Consider the following 20,164-nt stretch of genomic DNA (forward strand, 5'->3'; position numbering starts at 1 on the left):
CCAATTATTTCCTTATCCAGTTTATCTTTTATGCTCTCCATAGGATATGTATTATGCAAAAGTTTGCAAGCAACTAACTCTACCAGAATAATATTAATAGTCTAACTCCGTGTTTCTCAATCTTATGATATGTGGGCTTCAACTTTCCGAATCCCTTCGCCAGAGAAGCTGGCTGAAGTCTACACATCTTAAAGTTTAGAGTTTAAAAAATGCTGCTCTAACTTATATGTAAAATGTTCTATAATGATATATAGTCAAAGCAAAATGTATTACAACCTATTCCTTAAACATTTATTTGTTCAATTACCTTCACTGTCTTTCTTCCATAGCTGATATCTACAGAAGACTGTACGGCAAGGTTTTTTTCTCTTGGTTCAATTCAGGATGCTGGTTTTGATCTTTAAAGCAGAGGTCTCCAACCTTGGCAACTTTAAGCAAAGTGGACTTCAACTCCCAGAAGTCAGCTTTGCTGGCAGGGGAATTCTGGAAGTTGAAGTCCGTTTGGTGTAAAGTTGCCAAGGTTGGAGACCCCTGCTTTAAAGCCTTTCATGGCATGGGATGAGATTATCTGAGATAATTCCTGATAATATCAGCCCATCCCATTAGATCTGATAGAGAGGACACTTGATGGGGCCTAGGAGGTGGGACTTCCCTGCTATAGAATATTACTTATTATGCTATGGAATATTATTTCTTTAAATTTAGGTAAGCTCTGTCCTTGTTAACACTTAAGAAGTCCCTCAAGACGTGGTTATGTAGCCAGGTTAGGGGGTTCCAGGGAGCTAGCAACATTTTAAGGTGGTTTTCTCATTATGGGCAATAGGTGATTGTGGTCTGTAATTTTAATTCTTTTAATTTTTAATTTTTTAAAAATGTTTGTCTATATTTTTAGAATTTTTTATATTATAATTGCTTAAATTATACACTGCTCAGAGTTTCAAAATGACCACTATTGGATGCATTGGTCAAAAGAGTCTAACATTTTGTATCTTCAAATCAGTCTTGACTTTCGATGACTGCCTGGACAAGTCTCTACAGTCTTCTTGTCCACATTTTAGGAACTGATTTGTCACCAACTTTGTCTTCCTAGGGCTAAGAGAATGTGATTGATCAAAAACCATCCAACTAGCTTTTACATTTAGGGAAGGACTAAAACTCATGGCCTCTTCATTCTAGCCTTTAATACAAAACTGGATCTTATGATCAGAGCATGCATTTCTTTTAGCGTGCTACCAGTGGAACCATACTGAAACTCCAAGGAATAATGTCAAGTATATTTTTTTACCCTCCAACTTACATGGACTTTCCTTCTTTATATGATCTAATGCCTGAAAGCCATTGATCCATACTTCCAAATGAGTCACTGAAGAACAGATGCAATAATGCAAAGTTTGCATTGAGTACTATACTATAGGATAGGTATATATGATGCAATTTTGTAGGTGAAATAAAAGAAATGGCCTTGAGAAGTATTTCCCAAAACTTTTCTGAGCAAGACTTGAGACAAAAATAGCACACACAAATCTATCTAGGGCTATACATTTTTCATGCTTTAAATTCTAGAGAGGTCATATCAATTAACTAGTTTGATCCTATCTACATAGAGAATTGTTAAAATATTTTAATTCTAATGTAAATACAAATTAATACACAGACTTCTGCAATATGTTCATGTAAACAAAATTCACATCAGATATACAGAAGATTATAAATTCCCGGAAAAAAAAACCCTTAAATGGTGCTTTTTCTGTACATCCTGCAGTGTATATGACACTAATGCAAGTCACCTACTTACTCCACTCACAATTCTGCTAAAGACAAGTAATTTCATAGAGATATGCTGAATAAAGTTTAGCCCAGTGTTTCTCAACCTTAGCAACTTTAAGAAGTGTGGACTTCAACTTCCAGAATTCCCTAGCCAGCCCAAGAGAGCTACAGAATATTAACGAGCTTAGCCACAATTTAACAGAAAAGGCAATTTAATTAGAAAAGAAGGAAAAGGCATTTTAAAAGTATGTGCCTTAGTAATGATTTGTCCCAGATTTCCTTAAATACTTTTATTTTATGGATTTTGCATGCAGAATGTCAGCAGCAACTTTATTTAGCATGCTGCCTCCATAATATAAACTGGGTAATGCTAAAATATATTCCATTAGAAATCATTTAAAAGCTGTATGTTGTTCAAAGTATGTTTAATGAACCCAACAGACACATTTCAGGAGTTGAGATATGCAAGCCCTAGGAATATCCCAAATATATCAAAGTAATAAAAGACAGAGCATATTTTGGCCTACTTCATTGCCTTTCAAGGAGCTTTAAATTACAGAAAGGAACAATCTTCCTATTATAACAAAGGTACAAATATCTGGCAGAAACTTCTTAAGGCATAAAAGGTTTCCTCTTAGATATAGACCTCAGGTCAGTATTTTATTTATTTTATTTTAAAAGCAAAATTGAATGCCTTATTGTAATTTCAGCCACAAGAGAAAGGCATTCAGTATAGTTTAATAATGATATCTTAAGATGGTCCAAAAGAAAGAAGAGTTAGAAATTCATATAAATCAACCCATGGACATTTGTTTTTATGTATTGCTCCAACTGTGTTGCAATGAGAACCTCAATCATTTCAGGGAAGCAATGTGGTACCAAACACTTAGCACGAAAAGTTAAAAGATTCAAAAACAGAATAGCTGCGCTTAAGGGAAACTACAATCTGGTAATCTGCACCTGTGCAAAACAGCAATTGCCTTCTTCTATAATAAGTAATGTGAGTCACATCTCAATGTTATCTAGACTGGATCTGTGATTACAACACACTGAAGTCCAGGGTGAACATTTAGATCAAGGGTGAGAAATTTGTTCACCAAAGATTCTATGTCTCCATTTTGAATGGAGTCTACATCTACAACAGTTTGTATGTAGGAGGAGAGCTGGAAGGGTTCTAAGACATGAAATAGATATATTAAGCACACTTCTCAAATCCTATTTCCTCACAAATTGTTCCAATTTCTCTCTACCCCACCCCCACCCGTGTGCTTGTGGAGTATTAAGGCCAAATAATGTTAAATTAGATAATTTTCTTCCAAATTCTCTGATGAAGAAAATGTGTTAAAACTTCAGTCTGCTCATTCAGTGTATCACATATGATTATGCCCACTTTAGAGATCTAATTGGATGCAAGTCATTGAATGAAACAAGACATATGATTTTAAACAACTGCAATTAGACATGGACTTTAAAGGCAAATATTACTAAAAATTTGAATCTCTTTAAGAATAACATGATTAAAATATAACTAATTCTTTATAGCTTAGATGTAGCATGCCAGAATAAACATCTAATAAATGCTTTCCCAAGTTCAATTTTTGAAGCTAAACAATGATTATCATAGCAAAGAGCTGATGGATGGTCGAGTTTCATTGTTTAGTAGTAAAACTGAAGTATTGGAAGAACACATATTTAATGTTTATTCTGCTTTGTCACATTTAGCATGCACTGAAATAAATTCTCTCCCAAGATTAAGTGTCTTATAATACATATATTATGATGCTCTTTATAAAGAAAACATTACTATTATAAGCCTTGTACATACCTTTTGGCAACACTGCTAAAAGACTGGCATCAATATCTTTAGTGCTGTTTGAAAAGTCTTCTTTATCTTCAAATGAAAACTCTTTCTGAAAACTAAAGCACCATCATCTTGTTTTAACAAAGCTGTAGGAGCTCCAGATATTAATCTAGTTATTTAGTATATTAAAACTAACATATTATTTTTATCATGGACATAATATGAAATAAAGAAGAATAGGACCAGTTCTCAACATTGGCCAAAAATGAAGATAATCTTTATTGTCATTTTTTTACTGTGAGCACACTGGTCCACATGAAAAATGAAATTCTGTTGCCTGTTCTCAATAAAACCTATCCATACACATATAACACACATATACACATGCTAACAGAGATTAAAAATTATTTAATCATGTTTTGTAGCTGATAATTCTTTTGATTTTAGCATGGAACATAGTATTCCATAACACTGGTACTTAGAAACTTCTCTTTTTATGTTTTTATGGAGACATGATCAACAAGAATTTACATTCTTTCTATATTCACTGAACAGCCAGAATATTTGCTGGGAGCAGTGAGAAATTTTCCAATTCTGAAAGATCCCTGTGTGTTTCCAAGCACAAGTTGATTTTGCCTAGGTAATCCATTTGATATGTTGGGTGTAATTCATATAACCATTGATATCAGCCATGCTAGTTAGGGGTTTTCAAGGTTTCGATCCAATTCATTTGGGGAACATCAGTTGGTTTGGCATGAGATTCCTTAAGAAACAACTGCATACCATGCGTATTTCCTATCAAAAGCTAATAGAAGGATACCAGAAAAGGGAGTTCTTTTTCAGTTGAAATCCTGTCTTTGCAATGTCCCGATAGTTTTCGAAGTGAGATGGGGAGCTCTTCCAACCTATGTTTTAACATAAGCATTGACATATTCTTACAGTACTATAATTTTACTGTAAATTTCTATTGAGCTCTTTGAATGAAGTGCAGAATAAATTTTGTAACAACAAAACTTGGGAGTATTTGGGGATAAAGTTTTGAAGAAAAATAGCATATCATTTTATGATGATTTTAGCTTCTGTTATTCTAAGCTTTGCAATTGTCCTAGATGGTTAGAAGTGATGGTGATTACAGGCTAACATACTCTATGTATAGAGGACATAGAGATGTTACAAGATATCTGCAGACAACAATCCTGGGATGCCAAAATGCATCTATCAGGTAAAATGCATTATTGTTCAAGTCTCATTCTCTATCTTAAGTGTTGTTCTTGGATTATATATTCCTAATTGATGAATTTTGAAGTCTCGTTTAGCCTATACACATACACTGAAAAAAAAGAAACCAAGTTAGAATACTTTTTAGTACAGAAAGTGTCTGCCATGCAGTACACCATTTTGTAATTTGATATATTAATGTAATTAGTTGGGAGCAAATTCTGATTGCAACCAGATTTATGCTGATTGCATGAAAAATGAATGCAAATTAAATTTTGAAATGTCCATATATTTTTAGAAAGTTTGCCTTTCTAAAAGTCATTTCTATCAATACAACAGAATATTTGTAGCCCAAGGATGGACTGGGATCATGGTGCCTTTTGAACTTGCTGTTTTCTGGTAGATATTTCATCACCCAACCAGGTATCATCAAGAAACTACCAAAAAGAAAACAACACTTGCACCAACGCTGACAAGGCTAAGCACTGGTACATAAACAGAGAGAAAACAGAACTGTTTTCTAACACTAGTTGGATAACTAAATGTTTGCAAGAAAATAACCGAGATCAGATGACACCAAGAACCCCAACAACTATTCCTGTTCTGGAGACTTGGAGATCAAACTTGATTATACTTCCATGACATATTTTCATTGAAGATACATATGAAGACATATCATATGAACAGTGATAAAGTCTAAACAGTTAATATATCCTTCATTAATGCATCCATGTTTAGGTGGCAAAAATAATTTGAAAATAACAGAATAAATAAAAAATAATAGATATAGTAAAAAAAAAGTCCATGTAATAGGAAGGCAAAAAATGGCAACTGAGGATAACTTCTCAATGGCCGTCAACAAAACCTCACTAATCTGCTCATTCCTATGCCTGGAAGAACAGCTTGGTTTGAGCACTTTCCTTAATGCTAGCGAAGTTGAGTTAAGCTAATTATGGGTAACGAGGTGTTCCGAAGGGCAGATGCTATGAGAGAAAAGGCACACTTCCTGGTGACCCCAGATGTCATTCTTTAATCATTAGGAGCTGGAGGATGCCTCTCCTGACAGATTGAATGGCTTAGGATAGTAGAGGAAATAGAGAGACCTGGTCCTTCAAGTATACCGTACATCAGGTAACAACCGGTGTCTTGAATTTCACCTGGAAGACAACCTCTTAAGCTTAGTGTTCTCATTATATTATTCCCATATAGTTTGAGATATTTCCTCTATATTTATTAAATATATATATGTTAAAACTTTTAGATCATGCATGACGTCTCTTACAACAGAATTTACTTCATTCTTAATGAATTCATCTCAGAATCTTAATGTTGTGAAAATGGGTATTGAAGTTTAAATAAGAGTTGAATGGATTTAATTAAGAGATATAAAGGTGTCATACTCCAATTAGTAATTACAGGGGAAAGTTTGTTTAATGAGAAAAGATAATATGAAATTGAAACAGAACAGACAAAAGCATAAATATAATGATTTGAATTGAGATGAGATAATTAAAATAAAATTGAGAAAATTAAAAGAGGGGAAAAACTATATAGAAAATGTAAAATAGTATAAGATATGGAATAGAATACAAAAAGGAGCATGAAATTGAGTTTTGTGTCTGTATAAAGAAGTTCAACCCAGGACCATGCTATTTTCAAAAAAGATATTTTACTTGTATTTTGTATGTGTGAAAACCCAAATATACTTTATTTAAAAAAAAAAGAAAATGGGTATTAATCACTTGGAAAATTAATATTTTGTTATAATACAGGTCATATTTCAAGCAGAATTCAGTCTTGTAACTTAATAACCTATAGACAATTTATTTATAGACTTACTTTAATTCCATTTTTGAAAGTACAAATTATAGTTAATTAGAAGTAATTGTTTACAAATTGTAAGACCCAGTTTGGTGTAGTCTTAAGCTATCATGCTAGAAATTGGGAGAGACTTCTAACCTCATCTTGGACACAATGCCAGCTGGGTAACTGGGTCAGTCACTTTTCTTAGCCCAATGAATGAGTAAATAGCAAACCATTCTGAAAAACCTTGTCAAGAAAACTGTAGAGACTTGTCCAAGCAGCCTTTGAGTACAGAAGGGGTGCGGGGTGGGCAATACAAATTCTAGAGCCAGTTTTTGTTGTGGTTAAAGTGCTGGCCTAGAAACTAGGAGAATGAGAATTCTAGTCCTGCCTTAGGCATAAAAGCCTAGGTGGCTGGACCAGTCATTCTTCCTCAGCCCAACCCACCTCACAGGATTGTTATTGTAGAGAAAATAGGAGGAGAAAGGAGTATGAGGCATGTTTCCCACCTTGAGTTATTTATAAAAAATAATAAAAGAGGGATTTAAAAATATCTAATAAATGAATAAATGCTTATTACTTATTGTACCCTATAACTATTATTAAGTGTTGATGATTCTTGACTCTTGACAAATGTATTTTTTCTTTTATGTATACTGAGAGCATTTGCACTAAGACAAATTCCTTGTGTGTACAATCACACTTGGCCAACAAAAATTCTATTCTATTCTATTCTATTCTATTCTATTCTATTCTATTCTATTCTATTTTCTATTCTATTCTAAAAACAGAAGTCATGAGATATATATATATATATATATATATATATATATATATATATATATATATATATATATTGCTGTTACAGCATCCAGTGCAAGAAAAAGACTCAATATTTTCATAATTTACAAAAGGATCATAAAAAAAGTATTTCTCCTCCCCCGCCCAAATGCAACTTATGCTATTTGCTAGTGACCATAAAACATGGCCCACATAATTATATCTTTTTATTTTTTTTCTTTACCATTTTAAACCTAGGTAGTTTTAAGCAAACTTCGTAGTTATCCTGCCAAACTCTCGTGCTATTGCAAATATTAATTGTGACAAAGACCTCACTATGTTGTAACATGCAGCCTTTCATCCATTCTATTAACCTAATTGTGATTAACATAAACCCTGGGGAGAATTATATTGTGTCATTATGGCTCATTTTATCTCTCTTCAAAAGACAGCTATTACCTTGAACTCCTATGGGGAAGAGTATCAAAATTTAACAAATTTCATCTCAAAATGAAGACAAACGTATTATACTGCATTTTTCAAGGCCTAACCATTTAAGAGTGATATATAAAAATACTAGATATGGATCTCTTCTACCATTTATTTATTTATGAACATTTATATGGCTACCCAATTCATTCTCTGTGACTCCGGGTAGCATACAAAAATACAAACCTCATATGAAAAACAAAAAACAAAAAAAGCAATAACTCCCTACTCCCTAGTGATACTAATCAAATGATTGTTCCAGGCTCCACCCCATTCTGTGACTCCTTGGCCAAATGCTAAAATCAAGTCTTTGGGGCCTTTTGAAAGAGTGGAGTCCAATCTTATCTCTACAGAGATGATGTTATACAGGGAGGGAGCTGCCCCGAAGAAGTCCCTTCTTCTTGGTCCTGCTAGATGTACCTCCTTAGGAGAAAGGACCCATAGATTCCCTACCTCCTTGCTCTAGTAGGTCAGGTAGAAGATGGTCTTTCAAATAAGCTGATCCCAAGCCATGTAGGGCTTTGAAGCTGATAACCAGCACCTTAAATTGGACCTGGAGGAAATCAAAAGCCAATGCTGCTCCCACAGGAGACTTGACACATGTGCATATATGGATCTGCACAAGACTATGTATTTATTGTGGTATAAGATTTTGGAGTTAAAAACTGCTTTCTTGAGAACTTAAAGTGTGGTATTTACTTGAAAGATGTACATGCTAATGTTTGTACAATACAGTGACAAAAGCATGAACAGCAAAGGACCCCAACATCATGACATTAAATCAGTACAAAAGACTTGCATACTTCTATTTGAGAACTGCATAAAAATATCACAAAATCAAATGCTCATTTTGGAATGTATGGTATTCCTCCTTCAAAGATTTAGTGTTTGTGTATCAATTACACACATATCTTAAGGAGTGACAGTGATCCTATACACAATCACTATAGATGAATTTCTTCCCAAATCACTGTCATGAAGAAATTAACCTGTTCTCACTGCAAACTAACTCATTATACACAAGAAGCGCAAAGAATGATTTACCTTAAAGTCCTCCTCCTGTTCTGGAGTAATCTTGGAGTTTTATACGTAAACAAATTCTCTTTGTCAAAATCTGAAACAGAGTGGTGGAAAAAGTTATCCACCAATACACAGTCTGACAGTAAGGAATAAATCTTCAAACCTTAAATAGCAATTAACTTGTAATGATTTAAGTGTTCATATTTCAAAGCAGTCAAGATTGGGCAGAGTGTCAGTTTAAAAGAAAGTAGAAACTTATGAAGTATGACCTAGAACTGTAAAAATGCTTCTAAATCTTATTTCAACAATGTTTGGTCTGTACAAACCTATCATATAGTATAAGTTATTTGTAAAATGTGCATGTGTATGTGTGTGTGTGTGTGTGTGTGTGTGTGTGTGTGTGTGTGTGTATTAAATCATACCTCTTTCTAGAAAGAACATCTTCTGTGTTGTACTTCCATGAAAATAATCATAATCATTCATAATCATCAATAATCATCTATTTGATAAATAAACAGATACTAATAACTAGCAATTTTCTGGTATTTCTTAATACAAACAATTTGGTAGGGATAGCTTTAAGAAGCAAAAATAACTACAAAGAGAAGTTACCAGACTGCACATCTGATAAAAACCCTTTCTGTAGACTTCAGTGTCTATACTAACTTCAAAATGATCCCAGACTGTCTTGCAGAGTGTCTAGGACAACAATAAATGCATAAATTTTCCTAAACCCTGATAAAGTCTCTTATGAAGAGATATTTTTAAGACAAGATGTAAATAAAACCGTAAGAAAAGATTATATGAAAAAGTATGGAAGAAAAATTGCATAGCCTTTAACAACAATAACCTATGACACGAATGAAGCCCCCAAACTGGTGACATGTGGCTGCCATTTTGCATCCATATTTTGCATTATGCCATCTATATGATGGCATTGCTGAATTGTTTTTACAAACCAGCCCTAAATCACTCCTCATTTTCTATCTTTCTCTTATCAATTTCCATGATTCTCAACTAAAAGAGAGATCAATAATCAATAAAATGTTATTTGTGTACCAGAAGAGAAATTAATCATTTGGAAAACAAGAAACATCTTCTGAGATCTTCATTTTATTTCTGGTGTACTGTATGAGGTTTTAGGTTTTTCCCATCACCCCATAACAAAGAAAACATGCATTACTTAAATTAAAGATTACAAATTATATACTGTTATGCTTTTAATTTGAAAATCAGTCCTTTTGAATTTGCACTAACAGTGGCACAATCATACACCTTATCTACCAAACATGTTTTTTTCTACCAAAGTTCCATAATATTGCATGCATGAGACAATCTTAAATTGTTTTTAACTACATTGGTATTAAAACAGAATTTTCCTCCCTATTTGGATACCTTCTAATGGTAGCCAGAAGGTGCACAATATGTGTTTAGCTGTCATCTCTTACCTTAGAGGGAAGTCATATAACAGGCAACAATTAGAGTTAGGTACCAGCTAGAGGATGGCAACTAACGATCCATCTTGGCAGAAAGGAAAGGTCTCAGGATCCCCTCAAAAATCATGTTAAAATATCTACTTGGTACTACTAAAAAAGGCAGCTGTTTTGTGTCTGGTTAAATTAGAACCAGGCACACATAAAATTTTAAATGGTATATAACTCAATAAAAGTTCTGGAATGTAACTCTTTCCACCATGAAAGTCTCAACTCAGAACACACAGTAGGTTCTTTTGTATTCCTGAAGGACAACACAGAGAAGGGTGAAGAACAGTTATGAAAAAGAAAAGGTCTAGACAATTATTCTGGCACACTATTAGCCATGAAATACCAAGCCACACCAGAATACTTGAACCTAAAATTTGGAACACACTTTCTACAACCAATTCCACAATGTTTTAATTTACTATAATCTCAAAATGTTCCATAGGTGAAGTTTTTAGTGTTAATATATCAGTGTAGCACTTTTGATAGTATATCTTTAAAAAAATCTCACCCTCCCCAATCCCTTTTACTTAAACGTGGTGAATGAAGTTTAATGTTCTTCTCTCAACAGGTATAACTGCTAATCCAGAAAGCATGTCTAGTACTTTTTCCATTTCAGAAATATAATTTATTACTCAGAAGACTCAGAATTAAAACTCTATTAATAAAACTCACTGGAAAGCAGCTTTCACATATTTGAAAAGTTTATTAAAGGTTTTTTATATGGTTTTTGCTTCCAAGTTTGAGCTCTTGAATCTTACAGTGCTTTTTTTAAAAAAAAATATTTTTAAGTCAGCAACCAATCCTCCCTTTATTGTAAGTTTGTCATGAAGACATGAACAGAATTGTAAAAAAAAAAAAAAGCTTTAAAGGTACTCTGGCATCAGCATTAATTTTACTGCTAGCTAAGCTAATTACATGATTAATACAATCCGATTTATTTTTTTTAAAAAAGACAATTCTTTGAAGGAGCAGTAAGACAAAGTGCTAAAATGAATGCAGATAACTGAAGCTAATGTGTTCTGCTGCTATTAGGGTGGGGAAGGAGAAGAGATGTTTTGATTCTGCAATTTGTTTACATTTAGAAAGCATATAAATGACAATGAATTGCATTATTTTTGATGTGGATATAATTCTTACCTGGCTGTTCCAAATATCTGACATTCTGCAAACAACTGGATATCCAAGGATTTCGGAACATGGATGCAGAATGCAAAGACACTCAAGCAAAGGAGGAAACCACGAAAACAGCTAATTCTTAGATAACCCTGGCCCCAAGCAGGTCTATCTTAGTAATGTTGTATAGAGATTGTCCATAGCCCAGGACTGGAGCTGCAAGGCTATTACGTCCTTGGGAGTACAGTAAATGCATAGTAATAGGCTGGAAAACTGGAACAGCTCAAAACAGTAATCATATTTCAAGCAAAAAAATTAAGCACCTGAAGGGTAAAGCAAATTGGATAATCGTGATTGGAATGGTAATATCACAGATTTTCCAAAGTCTTAGTTAAGTAGTTGTTTATATTCCAGAATTTTTTAAATGGATATAATTCTTTTCCTAAGGAAAACGGAAAATCTTTTCTATGAATTTGTATGCAACTGAACTGTCAAAATGAATGTACAAACACACGCACACAAGCACTCATGTGTATGTGTGTGTGTGTGTGTGTGTGTGTGTGTCTTCAGGTCAATGTTGACTGCTGGCAACTGCAAAGACTAATCCTGGCAGTTTTCTTGGCAAGTTTTTGGAACTTCATCCATTGTCCCACAGTGATAACTTAAACAGAAAATTTTAACAACCAATTACTCCACTCTTTGAAAAGATTCCTGCTGATATATATATATATATATTCATTCATTCATTCATTATGCCAAAGATATGTCTCTCTAGAGAACATGCTACTAGCAAAATATTTTAAAAGTTTAATTTTATGGGCCTCCTAATAAAGCAACCCATGATTGAAAGTATAGGATAAGAGCTAAGCAAAATGAAGGACTTCTAAGAGCCATCCATCTGCAAAATATTTTAAATTTCAGATACATGGCATTAAGAACGCAGCTGCAAAAATAGGAGGACAAAATTAATTTGATTTCTGACTTCATTTCAACCTTAATTTTCTAAACTGCTTTTAAGCAGTTAAGTCTTATATTTCCTTTAAAAAAAGAAATATGGTTTCTTCTCAAGACAAGTGAATGTTTTATGTATTTTACATTTAAGATTTGACTCAAATTCAGATACCTTGTTTCATGAAATATGGCTCTCTTTTGCAGCAATTGAAAAGCAGAAGACATGTGAATCTCATTCCTATCATCTTGAATTAATTTTGCACGAGACAGACCCTCAAAACCACAAGAAATTAAGCACAGAGTTCCAAGTGTTTAGTCCAGACTCATCCTGGCCCTTTGAGATATATCAAGAGTACAACTCCCAGGTCAGAATTCTCCATTTTCCATTTGAAGCGAAAAAGTGGTTCACATTCCCAAATAACTAGGGAACAAGTTCAACTACTTAAATAGTTCAAAAAATGGCAGTAGGCTTTTCCTTTTATTTAAACTGCTCCACAGAATGTTTTAATTGGTTGATTATAGAGAGAAGCTGTAGTGTAAAGGCAGAAAATCTGGTATACATCAAAATCTTACATGTAGCTCTTCCTCCAAAAATCCCACTGAACTATAATTAAAACCACAGATAATAATTGTTATAACTGGGCTAGATACTGAATACAACTATTGTTTTCTTTTTAAACTGGTGGTGTTAGAAAATGAACCACTTTGAATTCTTTTTCCTATTCATTTCCTTTCCTATAGATCAGGGCTGTCAAACTGCTGGCCCTCAAACTGGATGCATCATGTGCTGGCCACGCCCATTGCTCGGTTTAGCGAATGGGAAGAAAGTCCTGATATGTCTTGTGATGCTGCTGTGATGACATGAGTTTGACACCCCTGATATAGATCAAGACAAAAAATAAAGAACAGCCAGTGTCTTATTTATGGAACTACATCCCATATACAATATATTCAGAGGTGAGCTGCAGCTGGTTCTCACTAGTTCCAGCGAACCGGCTGTTAAGATTCTGTGCAGTTCAGCGAAACAGCAAATCCCACCACTGGCTGGTCTGGAATGGGGTGAAAGAGAGGATTTTACATTATGATTGCTCATAAGTAAGTAAGAACCAGTAAAAGAGGAATGGAGAAATCCCTATCTGTGGATCAGCGTTTCTCAGTCTTAGAATTTGGTGCAATTAAATCAGTTGTGGTATCCTTAACAAATAGTGTTTAAAGCGAACCATTACTGGATTTTTTGTAAGAAACTGAAATTAAAAGTTGAACTGGACTTTGATGATTAGATATGGGATTATGGAAATAATGCAGACAAGTTTTAATCTTAGAGTAAGAGTTTGATATATTTTTACTTATATATTTATCAAAGAAAGTTGGAAGTCATTCTTTTTTGATTTTCTTTCTTTTCCTTTTTCTTACATTTTTACTCTTTCTTTCCTGAGCTTTTTCTTTTTTCAAATCTGTTTTTTATTCATTTATCCCTTAGCTTTGTAATTCTTTTGATGTATGAAGGATTAAATACTCAGCCATTATAATTCTATATGCCTTATTTATAGAAATCATAGCAAGATTTAGAATGAAATCACTGGGAGCCATCTCATATAAGGCAAGCTCTGAGTCTCTCTAATCAAAAAGTGTTTATCAATAGAAGCTAACATTTGTAGCTCAGGGTTGAACTATGGGTCCTTGGTGTTCTCTGGGCTTGATGGTTTTCTCACAGAAGTTTCATTACCAAACTAGGTGACATCATCGGTACTAGAAGGGAGTGGAGTTAGTCTTATTTTCATATACTAGTAGATTACCCTGTCAGTGTTGATTAGTTGCTTCACAAACAGTGTTTTGATTGGTACCAGGGCTCTACAGCCTCAAGCAGAGAAGGGCTTTTTTGCACCACTCCCTCAAATGTTCCTTAAAATAGTTTCCCAGCATTTCTTTAGGAGCCTCCAATGTGCAAACTGTGGTTACTCATTCTAAAATGAATCCTCTTCACCTGGAACTTCAAAATTTGCTGTTTACTGGGAAGATGTGTAGCTAAAAGTCAGTTTACATTTAGTATACATCTGACTTTGGGAATATTTCTTCATAACCAAACAAAAATGTATTTTCAATGTAGTTCACATCCCTTGCTCACTGGATCTGGATGGCACAAAGCAAAGTCCACATTTTGTAATTAATCCCCGTACCCCGTTTTGACTGGCAGAGTGCTGCAGAACACTGAATGTTGTCACACCTCTGGCCACGCCCCTGGCCATGCCCACCCAGTCAGTCATTACAGCAGACAATCGGTTGTTAAAAAAGTTGAATATATTTCACACATAGACACCATTTCATAGTAAGATTCTGCAATGGTTCAGGAATGTTTCCTATCCTCAAATGAAAGACAATTAAAAATATGTTCTGTAACAATATTAGGGAAGGGAAAACTAGTGGAAGAAAGGAAGTAGATAATTTAGTTGGGTGCTTAATTCAAACTCACCTCTACTGTGTAAAGATAAAGAACCAAAGATAAATATGTACCTAGGGTTCTTGAAAAAAAAAGTAGCACATATAGAATTTCTGGATTGTAGCTGGTACAAAATTTATGGTACTACTAAAGGATCTCTTATACATGATATGGCAATAGCACTTAAGACTTATATACTGCTTTACAGTGCTTTACAGCCCTCTCTAAGTGTTTTACCGAGTCAGCATATTGCCTCCAACAATTTGGGTCCTCATTTTACCAACCTCGGAAAGATGTAAGGCTGAGTCAACCTTGAGCCTGGTGACATTTGAACTGCAGTCAGCAGAAGTAGCCTGCATACAGCACTCTAACCACTGCATCACCGTGGCTCAGAGATAGATAGATAGATAGATAGATAGATAGATAGATAGATAGATAGATAGATAGATAGATAGATAGATAGACAGACAGACAGACATTAGTGCCATTTTGCCACAGCCAAGTTTTTTATTGTATAGATAAGATTTCTATGGACACTAAATGGCTGAGGTTGATGGATTCTGCAGTCCAATACATATGAAGGACATTAGGCTGAAGTATTAATATTAGACCTTCCATAGTGGCCTTCTAAGTATCAACAGTAGAACCTTCAAATTTCTAGGTTCTACTATATCACATGACCTAAAATGGACACCTAACATCAAAAACGTCATCAAAAAGCACAACAAAGAATGTTCTTTCTGCGCCAACTCAGAAAGCTCAAACTGCCCAAGAAGCTGCTGATACAGTTCTACAGATGAATTGTTGAGTCTGTCATCTGCACTCTATAACTATCTGGTTTGGTTCTGCAACCCAACAGGACAAACACAGACTTCAGAGGATAATTAGGACTGCAGAAAAAACAATTACTACCCACCTGCCTTCAATCAAGGACCTGTATACTATATGAGTCAAAAAAGGGCTGTGAAAATATTTACAGACCCCTCACATCCCAAACATAAACTGTTTCAACTCCTTCCCTCAAAATGACACTATAGAGCACTGCACACTAGAACAACTAGACACAAGGACAGTTTTTTCCCGAAAGCCATCACGCTGCTAAACAAATATTTCCCTCAACACTGTTCAACTATTTACAAAGTGTGCACTACTATTACTGTTAATTTTCTCATCACTTCTTATCACCCTCCCCTCCCACTTGTGATTGTAGGACTGTACCTTTGTCGCTTGTATCCTTAAGATTTATATTGACTGTTTCCTAGTATGATTTGATTGTTGATTGTACCCTATGACTATCATTAAGTGTTGTACGTTATGATTCTTGATTCTTAACGAATGTACCTTTTCTTTATGTATACAGAGAGTATTTACACCAAGACAAATTCCTTGTGTGTCCAATCACACTTGGCCAATAAAGTATTCTATTCTATTCTATTCTATTCTATTCTATTCTATTCTATTCTATTCTATTCTATTCTATTCTATTCTATTCTAAGTGACAAACTTGGATGATATAAATACTCAGAGCCAAAGTTGCATAAATGGTGATACCCTCTTTCCCTTCAGATGAATTAAGTTAAAAATTGCTTTTCAATTTGAGTTGTTTTTCTAGAAGATAAAATAGGTTGAAATATGAGGAAATATTTCAAACATCCCACTGTAATACAATTACTAGGCAAGCATATAAAAAGTTTTATTCACACAGATGTCAAACCTATTTCTCTGACGCAGACATATAAATCATGATCTAATTCCACCTGGGAATGCAAATCTTAAGGCAGCTAGCAAAATTCTTCTACTCACATAGAATGGATTCACACACATACCAAAGAGGAGAGCTTATTTATACAATGAGACATAAGCATGGCAAAAACAGGGCATGCCAGTTCCAATACATCAAAGAATATCACAGCAGATTTTTTTCTTTCAAACTAGAGCACTTGATCTTTTCTTGGGGGATTAAGCATACAACCCATCAGCATAAAATGTAAAAATTAGGGAATAATGTCACTACAGAAAAAAAGAGTGAGGAGAGGATCAGCCAACAGCCTTTGCAAAAGTTGAAATGTATTTAACTAATTGCTACTTCTATCAGGTGTGAATTCAAAGGATAAGTTTGATTAATATAAATCAAGGCCATTTGAAAGCTACAAAAGGGGGAAATCAAGTGGCGCTTCTGAAAACAACAGCCTGACGCTTAAGACGAACTCAATAGATGGCGAAAAATACCAAATCCAGTTGTGGAAGAACTGTGTGACCAATCAACAATAATACATTAAATTTTATACTTCTGACTCAACAACACAAAATGATTTGTAGGCCAGGAAGAAAGTGAACTTTCTTCTTAGTGCATTGAATGCAGAGATTTTCAAAAATGTCACAGTCAAAGTAAAGCTGTACTTAGCATCTGAAAAACTTGAGTCATCTACTTGACATCAGTAAAGTTTGAGTTATATACTTCAAGTTGCAATAGCATGTAGGAACTAATTTACACTGACTTCATTTTAGACTGAAGCATCCTAAAACAGGTATCTCTGCTACTACCTTGCCCCACCCTCCCAAAGAGTCCGGTCTGATGTAGTAGGCATTGCCTCCAGCTGGTCTTTGATATCAGCTTTTTCTTTCTATCCTCTACCAGGGTTAAGGGAGCAAGTTGCAAAGAAAAAAATACATGTTTCCTTTTCTAAATGAATGACAGGAATACCTTCAGTTAGTGCCTCCTAGTCGTTTTGAAGAAGCATGTTACCAGATTACAAACCCCACCACAAAAACTGGCACTCTCCAAAATAAACTATGAATTATTTAAAACACATAACAAAGTAGGCCTTGCATGAGTACAGGTAGTCCTCAACTTACGACCACAATTGAGCCCAAAATTTATGTTGCTAAATGAAAAAATTGTAAAGGGAGTTTTGACTCATTTCATGACTTTTTGGAGGCATTTGTTAAGTGAACCACTGCAGTCATTCAGTTAGTAAGATGGTTGTTAAGTGAATCTGGATTCCCCATTGACTTTGTTTGTCAGAAAGCTGCAGAAGTGATCATCATCCAGGGATCCTGCAACTGGCATAAATCTGAAGTTGTCAAATATCTGAATGTAGATCATGAGATCATGGGGATGCTGCCACAATCATAAGTGTAAAAAATGTCATGTTTTAAGTGCTGTTGTAACTTTGAATGGTCACCAAATGAATTGTTGTAAGTCAAGGGTCATATGAATTACACTGAAAGAAAAGATAAATGCTTCAAAAGAGAAAGTATGAACATATCAACAATTCTAATATGACAATTAGGCATCCAACAAGCTAAGAGGGTAACTGAGTAAAAATTGACTTGAGAAAACACAACTCAAACTTTAATGGCACTATAGTAACCACACCTAGAAATCTATGTCGGTTATATTCCTTTCTTCATCCTAGAACATTTCACCCTAAACTCCTTCTGTTTCTTGGCTATTATTCCTGGGGAAAAGTCAACACAATATTTTTTTTCTAGAAAACACATTTGTAGAGGTCTGGTCCTTGGTTGCTGAATTGGCCAACTGACTCCAACAGGTAACTTTACTAGAGGTGGTAATAAAAGGTCTACAGGTCAGTTATGAGTTGTTCTGACGTATCAGGAATTATCCATAAGCTTATGTTGCTGCAACTGCCCATTACCTACATAAACATGAATAAAAGCCCACCGTAATAATTAACATGTCCAGTTAAATGCCTTCTAGAAGCTCACAATAATATTTGCAAGATGCAACTGCTTTTCATACTTTTCCTCTTCCCAAATTAGATTCACATGCATTCTGATCAACAAACCTTACTCATTTTGCATGGGCTGGCTGGCAATCAGCAAATGTTGGATATTTTTCAACCCCAATCCCAAATGGTAACTGCGGTGGGTCATATCACAACTAAAGCATTCGATCAAATGTGGAAAAGGGAGGAATTCATTTAAAATGTAACACATATTTGGGTGTGTAAATATATAATGGAGAATATTTTTTCTTGTTTCACTCCTCAAAAGATGTTTTCCTACTGGATATTATTTATGTAAGTTTCATTCTGGTATAAAGTTTCCTGACATGAGATCATTTCTCCAGTGGGAAACATGTTTAATGCATTTTATTTTCCTTCACTCAGATCTATTGCTAGGCAATAATTCAAGACTGCCTTAGAGAATGTTGAAAGTTTGGGCACATCCATTTACAGCTAGAATTTGTTATTACTTTAAACCAGGAGTTTCCAAACGTACTCGCTGGAGAATTCTGGTTTAGACCCTGCTGTAAACCATATTTGGCTGCATTGAACCAATTTCAACTACTACTTCAAATAGACTACAAGCTATTCCAATACTCCTTCCCCCAAATAACCACTAAGGAAACAAACAAAAAACAAAACAAAAAAAAACACCCATAAACATGACAATAATAAAAACTAAATAAGACAAATGACTTGCATATTCATTTTTTTCTCTAACATTTCAACATTAAATATCCCAGTGGTTTTTGTCTGCCAAAGAAGCATTTTGTACACAAATTTTAAAAGCTTTGTAATCTATACTGAAGTTTCATCTTACCAGCTGTTTTTTTTTAATGGTTTATTTTTGGCCAATGCCAAAGCCAAGAAGGTGGCTTCGTTCTGGCAGTTTAGAGTTTGAACTAGTCACGGAAGATCTTACCAACTATGAAATTGTTTCCAATATTGCATTTGTTTTTAAAAACAAAATATATGTATACACATAGAGAAACATATGAATGACATCTGACTCAGCAGAGGACTTAGGCCTATACAAAGTGTAATGTTGAGAATTCAGCATATGTCGTATCTTGAATCCAGTTAATTCTGGATTCAGTATCAAAAAGCAATTATGATATTATTGTATTACCCATTGGGTCTAAGGAATTGACAAACCACTAAAGCAGGGGTCTTCAAACTTGACAGCTTTAAGACTTGTGGACTTCAACTCCCAGAATTTCTCCTCCAGTCATGTTAGCTCAGTAATTCTGTGAGTTGAAGTCTACAAGTCTTAAATTTGCCAAGTTTGAAGACCCCTGCACTAAAGATATGTATATATTTTTAATTGAAACAACTAATTGATTGTTTGTTTTTGAAAAAGAAGAAAATTTAATGGTTTCTTTCAATACTGAGTGAATCAAAGCGGTCACGTTTTTATTCTAATCTTCCAACCAAAGACAATTCCACATTCATCTCCTTATAGTAAAGTAGAAATATAGCAAACCTTTGTACTTAGTTGACATCTTAAGAACTTTAATTTGTGGGATAGGAATTTCCTGATCCCAGGAACTTT

General features: G+C 34.4%; 1 protein-coding gene across 1 annotated transcript in view; it reads right to left on the reverse strand.

The window, feature by feature from the left end:
* The window catches only part of SVIL (supervillin), a 115,304-nt gene that overhangs the window by 67,969 nt on the left and 27,171 nt on the right, over nt 1–20,164 (reverse strand). The window contains 2 exon segments of the mRNA XM_026710066.2: nt 3,593–3,684; nt 8,903–8,972. Coding sequence (XP_026565851.2) covers nt 3,593–3,684; nt 8,903–8,972 — 162 coding nt within the window.

Source organism: Pseudonaja textilis, chromosome Z, assembly GCF_049901715.1.
Source record: "Pseudonaja textilis isolate UNSWEBS1 chromosome Z, rPseTex1.2, whole genome shotgun sequence".
In the NCBI taxonomy this organism is placed as follows: domain Eukaryota; kingdom Metazoa; phylum Chordata; class Lepidosauria; order Squamata; family Elapidae; genus Pseudonaja; species Pseudonaja textilis.